Source organism: Apodemus sylvaticus, chromosome 10 (genome assembly GCF_947179515.1).
Source record: "Apodemus sylvaticus chromosome 10, mApoSyl1.1, whole genome shotgun sequence".
NCBI lineage: Eukaryota > Metazoa > Chordata > Mammalia > Rodentia > Muridae > Apodemus > Apodemus sylvaticus.
In genome coordinates, this window is record NC_067481.1 from 92,623,754 (window position 1) to 92,630,899 (window position 7,146).

At 45.3% G+C, this 7,146-nt stretch overlaps 1 protein-coding gene across 1 annotated transcript; it reads left to right on the forward strand.

Annotated features, from left to right (window-relative positions):
• Positions 1-1,597: 1,597 nt before the first annotated feature.
• On the forward strand, positions 1,598-5,317 carry Smim23 (small integral membrane protein 23). Its single transcript, XM_052193868.1, has 4 exons — positions 1,598-1,690; positions 4,551-4,602; positions 4,788-4,855; positions 5,066-5,317. Exons 1-4 carry the CDS (start codon positions 1,598-1,600, stop codon positions 5,315-5,317), a joined length of 465 nt encoding a protein of 154 aa, XP_052049828.1.
• The last annotated feature ends 1,829 nt before the right edge of the window (positions 5,318-7,146 follow it).

A 7,146-nucleotide genomic window follows, 5' to 3' on the forward strand; every position in this document is an offset into this window, starting at 1 on the left:
GAGAGAGAGAGAGAGAGAGAGAGAGAGAGAAAGATAGACACAAATATGTAATATGAAATACTATTCAACAAAAAGGAAGTCCTAATTAGTTTTGTGTCTTCTTGGCATAAGCTAGAGGCATTTTTTAAAGTTCAATTAAGAAGTTGTCCCCCACTACACTGACCTATGAACAAGCCTCTGGGGTATTTTCCTGATTGATGTGAGAGGCATGGTCACCCCTAAGCTGGTGATCTTGGGAGCTGTCAGGAAGCAGGCTGGGCAAGCCAATATGCAGCAAAACTCCCCCAAGGTCTTGGCCCCACCTCCAGGTTCCCACCTTGAGTTCTCACCCTAACTTCCCTGGATGATGGACTATGAGCTGTAAGATGAAGTAAACTCCCCTCCTGCTCCCAACCCCGCCACCAAGTAACCATGGGTCAAAAGCACCCATAGATGAGAATACCCATTCAGCATCTATGCTGAACGCATAGACTTCTCCTTTCATTCCCCACCGCCCAGCCATTCACACTGCATTGATGTGTCACTGGAGACTGCCAGCGATCTAGATATGATTTAGAGTCCTTGGGGAAATGTGTGTTGGCTACATGCAGGTACTATGCTGTTTTATACAAAGGTCCCATGCATCCTTGGCACGCATGTGCTTTTAGAATTCCATATGTCTGCAGTTACCAAACCTACAGATGACATCAGTGTTAGAAATTAAACACAAATGTAGACACACACACACACACACATGTGCAAGTACAAACAAAACTGGGAAGCCTGAGTAAGACTGGTAAATTAAACCTCACCCCTGCCGTGAAGCCTACAGTAATGCAAGCCAATACCATGGGTAGAAACAGGGGAAAGGGGGTAAAAACTGGGGCAGGGCAGAAACTGGTGCTACTCCTTCCTGCTTCCAGCTGGGAACCTATCATGGTCTCCATAGATTTTTCCATTTGTATTCAAAATGGCTCTTGATTTTTTTCTTTTCTATCTAAAGATTCACATTTTAGTAATAACTTGCAAATATATATAAAAAGAAAAGTCTCCATCTGAAAAATTCACAGCATCTCTTCCTAATGCTCTCTACGTGCTCGCGCATGTGTATCTGTGTCTGACTGTCTGTGTGTGTCTGTGTGTCTGTCTGTGTGTTCCTGTGTGTGTGTGTGTGTGTGTGTTTGTATCTGTGAGTGTGTGTGTATATCTGTCTATATGTATTTGTCTGTGTGTGTGTATGTATGTGTGTGTTTGTGTCTCTGTGTTTGTGTGTGCCTGTGTTTGTCTGTGTATCTGTGTATGTCTGTCTGTGTTTGTGTGTCTGTGTCTATATGTCTGTGTATATATGTGTGTACCTGTGTGTGTGTTTGTGTCTGTGTGTGTCTGTGTATCTGTGTATGTGTCTGTATGTGTGTCCACATGTGTGCATGTGTATGTGTATGTGTTTATGAGAGACACTGGCTAAGTCTCAGTGGTGGACTTTGCTACCTTCTGCCTTCTGTGACATCAGAACTCATTGCTTGCCTGATGACACAGAGTGAGGGAGGGCAGTCATCTACCTGCCTGTCCACTTGAAAGTACTTCCATCCACCCCAAGACTTTGACCCTGAGCAGAGACATGACAATCCAGAAGACGGGTGGCAGAGGCCGGGCAGCAGCTGAGCTACTTGAACAGAGAAGGAGCAACCACAACTGTGATGACAGGAAACAGGTAAGGCCAGGGTGCATTCCCCGCAGGGAGTCAATTCCCCTGCAGCCACACCCCCAGCTAGAGCCCACCACTGGGTCTCACGCATCCCTCCCCACCCTCTCTTCATTCTCTCAGGGCAAATAATATGCCAGTGTCATCCTTTAGAAACAGAACTTTGTCTCCCAAAAGTTATACGTTAAAGCCCTAACCTCCAAGTGACTCAGCCTGTAGACAAGGCTTCTAAGGAGGTGATACAGATAAGTCTCTGGTCTCATGGGCCAGCTGAACCCTTATTACTAGAGGTAGCAAGGAATACATGGATCTGAGAGAAAGCTATCTGAAGACACAGCAATAAGCAACATGGGAAAGCCCCAGAGAAAGGCTCTACCCAACAGCATAAACTGATGGAGAATTCATGTCTACTGTTCAAAGCCTCTAGTGTGAGGTTTGTTGGCACGGCAGGGCTAGCAGGTACAGACTCATAGTGATTTAGCATCAGTGAAAGTCAGTAGAACAATAAAGCAACAGAACCCAGGAACACCCACGTGACACATGAAGGCCATTCACATAATTCAACAAGGAAAAAGTAGTCTTGAAAATAATGCAGGACCTCTAGATATTTATATTTAAAAACTCTCCAGCCTTATTTTACATTATACATAACATTTACTTTAAAGTGGGTCACACACATAAATGTAAAATCTAAAACAATAAAATGTTTAGAAGAATTAAAAAAAAAAAAAAAGGATCAGCCAGGCGGTGGTGGCGCATGCCTTTAATCCCAGCACTTAGGAGGCAGAGGCAGGCAGATTTCTGAGTTCAAGTCCAGCTTGGTCTACAGAGTTGAGTTCCAGGACAGCCAGGGCTACACAGAGAAACCCTGCCTCGAAAAACCAAAAGAGAGAGAGGGAGGGGGGAGGGAAGGGAGAAGGGGGGAAGGAAAGGAGAGGGAGGGAAAGGGACAGGGAGGGAGGGAGGGAGAGAGAGAGAGAGAGAGAGAGAGAGAGAGAGAGAGAGGAGAGAGAAATGTATATATTAAAAAAAAAGTCAGCCAGGCGGTGGTGGCGCACACCTGTAATCCCAGCACTCTGGGAGGCAGGGGCAGGCAGATTTCTGAGTTCAAGGCCAGCCTGGTCTACAGAGTGAGTTCCAGAACAGCCAGGGCTACACAGAGAAACCCTGTCTCAAAAAAAACCAAATTCAAAAAACAAAAAACCAACCAAACAAACAAAAAAACCAAAAACAACCCCCCCAAAAAAGAATCAAACCTTAGAATAAACAAATGTCCTAGACTTCACATGAGAAGCATAGACCCCAAAAGGATGAATTGGGCTTTATAAAAACAAAACAAACTTGTGGGTTGGAGAGATGGCTCAGCAGTTAAGGGCACTGGCTGCTCTTCAAGAGGTCCTGAGTTCAATTCCCAGCAATTGTATCCATCTACAATGTGGTCTGATGCACTCTTCTGGCATGCAGGTGTGCAGGCAGATAGAACACTCACTTTTCATAGACATAAAAACAAATCCTTAAAAAAAAAAAAGAAACTTGTTCATTTTCAAAAGATACTAATGTGAAAATGAAAAGATAAGTCACAGAGTTGATAATATTTTCGATGAATATTTTCCAGCTACTTAGATCCAAAATATTCAAAGAACTCAGCATCTTAAGTCAAAAGACAGAGAGACCAATAATTTAAAAAAAAAAGCAAATAACTTAGTAGGCATAATGAAGATATGTACATTAATAGTCACCAATGAAGCTAAGCCTCCAGCTGGAGGGTCAGCTTGGCAGCCAAGCGCATCTGTTGCTCTTGCCGAAGTCTCAGGTTTGATTTCTAGCACCCACGCGGTAGCTACTACTATCTATAGTACTATCTATAGTAACTGAAGCTCTCTTTGGACTTCTGCCAACACCAGGTACGAAAATGTTTGCACATACATACACATGGCCAAACAATTATACATACACATAAAATTCGAAAAAAACACTTATAGAATACGTTGAGATACCGCTATGTAAGAACAATAGAATGCCTAAAATCAAAGTTGACAATCCTAAGTGCAGACAAAGACACAGAACAACTGGAATTCCCTGATTAGGTGATGGGACAGAGCAGAGTAAACACCTCGAGAAACGGTCCTGAATATCGTTCTAGAATTAGGCATACGTTCATCCCTGGCATTTCCATGTCTGAATAGTCACCCAGAAGAAATGAGAAACACGCCCACACAAAGACAAGGTACACGCATGTTCAAAACACTACTATCCATGACCACCTTGAACTGCAGACCAGGAGGTGAGGATTAACTGTGTTAGGCTCATGCAACATACTCGTCAATAAAACTGAACATACAAAGGCATGCCGCCACAACATACACATTATACAAAAGATGCCGTTGACTCATTTCTGTGAAACTCACGAGTGGGCACTATGTGGCAGTGGGTTCCTGGTGGACTGACTAAGAGGAGCACTGGGGGTCTTTCAAGAAGTTGGGAGGGTCAAATTTTTATTGAGGTCACATGTAGACACTTGTAAAAATTAATCAGACTGTGTATTTAAAATCTAATTTGTATAAAAATTTAAAATTTGTTATATGTGAATTATAACCTCCATAAAGTTGGAGCCTCCCACAGTTCATTTGGAATAAAAGACTTTAAGTGACTCAGAAGGACAATGGTGATGAAGTTTTCTTCACAGAGGGAAAGAGGAGAAAGGGGGAAGACATAAATGTCAGGGCATTGTCCTGTTTCTGTAAAGATGGGAAACATGTATGACTTAGTGGGGAATGTCTACAAGTGACAGAACCCCTGTCGTGGGGGTAGAGCCTTCTGCGCCCAGGAATTCACCTTTCCATCCCCCTCCCTCCTCTTCTTGTTCCAGACACTGTTAGCACTGCTGGTCCTGGTGCTGTACCTGGGCACAGGGATATCAGGTGAGCATTTTAGAACCCGGAAGGAGAAACCAAGTCACAGAGTCAGGCGGAGGTCCTGAGGGAAGGGTGTCTGTGAGCAGCCCCTCGCCCTGCCTGCTCCTACTACCCCTCCTGCTGTGGAGACCATTCACCCACACTTATTTTGGACTGTGTTTGGTAAGAGGTGATCTCTGTGCCTGTTTCAGGAAGCAGCTGGGAAGTGTCAGGACGGACCAAGGACTGCAACCACTTTCAGAATCCCGTGACATCCCAGGTAACATTCAGAGATGTGTGTGCTAAGGAGCCCAGGAAGGCTTTTCCGAGATGTCATCAGTGAGCTAGTTAGGGATGAATAGGAACTGATCAGGTGGGGTAACCCGGGCAGAACAAACAGCATAGCATATGCAAAAGGCCTAGGGAACTTTCTTCAATAAGAAACCCTCCTGAAAAGTCTGAAGACACAGACTTGGTGTCTGCCTTCCAGGGCTTTGACTATCAGACCACTGAACCTGCTGAAGAGCCATTAAGGGCCCTCAGGAAGTGGCTGAAGACAAACTTGCACGGATTTTTGGAGAAGCTGGAGAAGGAAGTCCGAGAGCTGGAGCAGCTGGTGCGAGACCTGGAGTTCTGGCTAGATGCGCTTCTAGGGGAGCCGCACCCAGAGGACCCCTGCTTCTCCACAAAGGTCATTTGTGAAGGGCAGGTGCTGGGACCTGGGGAACAGAAGAGGAGGTGATGAGGTCAGGCTCTGAGACTTGCTGCTCCAGGCAGGCTGGAGAAAATAAAGTGACTGAGAGGTGACATCACTGCTCACTGCTCCTGTTTTGGGCACTGAGGAAGAACAGAGGGACTGTGGGGGACAGGGGGAATGGGACACGCCTGTGGTATCTCCCAGAGGCTGTGAGCTCATCTTTTCCACATACTGGAAACACTGGGCAAATTTCCTTAATCTCTGTCTTTAAAACAATAATGTATGTACATAGTGCACATTCACATGCATATGCATGTGTGTGTACACATAACCACATTTGTACACGTGAATCCATGTGTGGATACATTCTTTTCACATGTGTATTTATCTGTGCATGAATGTGGGGGGTGCATGTGCGCGCACGCGCCGTGCTCAGGTCTGCGTAAATGTATATGTGTAAACCTGACCCTGACCCTGACCCTGACCCTGACCCTCACTAGACTTTATGTCTGCCAATGCTGCTAGCAAGACATTGCTACTACTTTTGAACTTCCAAACTAAGGGATTTAGCTATAGCTGCCTGGAGGAATGGAGACATTTCCTTCCATGTGATAGGAAGCAGCCTGCACGTCATGGTGCTCTGCCTGAAACAATCACTGCTCACTAGGCTGGCACAGGAGCCCTGCTAGCGCTGTTGGTGATGGTGTTACCAAACAGGCACAGACTCTCAGGAGCAGAAAAGGAGGAGAACATGAGAGACAAAGCTGTCAGGGTGACGATGACGAAACCACCCAAGAGGCAACTTTAAAATGTGGAGAGAGAAACCCCTCTCTTTCAATTTAGAAGATCAAACAGCTTGTTTCACACAGGATTGTCCCTCTCTGTTACCTCCAGGAAACGGAAGCATTTGCTTGCTTCTAATTGGAATCATGTCAGCCTTGCTGTCCAGGGCTTATTCATGGTGCCCTTTCTATGAATTTTGTTTTCCTGTTTTAATACAGTTGCTACATGGATGCCAATTGTTAAAGCCCTTCAGGCTCTTTGGGAAATCATAAGGGGACCAATCAAATGGTCCATGGGACAGCTGTCATCCAGGGAATGGCACCACAGTTGGTGTGCCCAGAGGAATTAACCAATTGCCATTAGGGATGGAAAGTCTTGCAAGTCACGATCCCTGTGTTTTCACTCTGGGTATCTGGCAGGGACTTGGAGCCAAAGTCCGTGTCTTCCCATTTGTGCCTATTTGGCAAACATTCTCTGGGAAGGTGTTGGTCCTGCTTGCATCTGTAGCTGCATCCAGGGTTGTGGCTGTGCACCAAAGCACGTGCACTGCAGGGACTTGAAATGACTCAGGCATAATCTCAGCTACACTCACTTTACCTTCAAGTCTTCAAGACCTGCAATGCATATGCACATATTTGTATTCACTTTACATGCATTTATATTACATAATGTGGATCGTCTATATCACATTATATTATATATCATGTTATAGCTTATGCCATTCAACCAGATTATTTCTGAGTCTGAAAACCCAAAACCTGGAACATTCCCAAATCTGAGACCTTTTGAGCACAGGCACAGCCACAAGTAGAGAGTTCACAACTGGACTCAAGGCTTCAAGAACTCCAGATGGCTCCCTGGGCCCAGCAGCCAGAGTTCCTGGAGCCTCCCCCAGGATGCTGCCTTCACCTCAGCTTATCTGATCTCTTTAGTTTTCTGTTCCTCTTGTCTGTCTGTTCCAACTCCTCCTGCTTCAGGCTTTCTGCAATCCCCTCATCTCAGAAGTCTGCTTCAAACTGTAACAGAAGGCTCCTACCCCATGCAACTGCTCCTTTACCATCATCTTTAATTCCTACTGACCACGTGACTCT

What these genes read in the sequence shown, in the direction of transcription:
- Smim23 (XM_052193868.1), top strand. Translation starts at nt 1,598, where the DNA reads ATGACAATCCAGAAGACGGGTGGCAGAGGCCGGGCAGCAGCTGAGCTA. An exon ending in ACTGTGATGACAGGAAACAG is followed by an intron (nt 1,691 to 4,550) that starts GTAAGGCCAGGG and finishes TTCTTGTTCCAG; the next exon opens with ACACTGTTAGCACTGCTGGT. An exon ending in AGAATCCCGTGACATCCCAG is followed by an intron (nt 4,856 to 5,065) that starts GTAACATTCAGA and finishes TCTGCCTTCCAG; the next exon opens with GGCTTTGACTATCAGACCAC.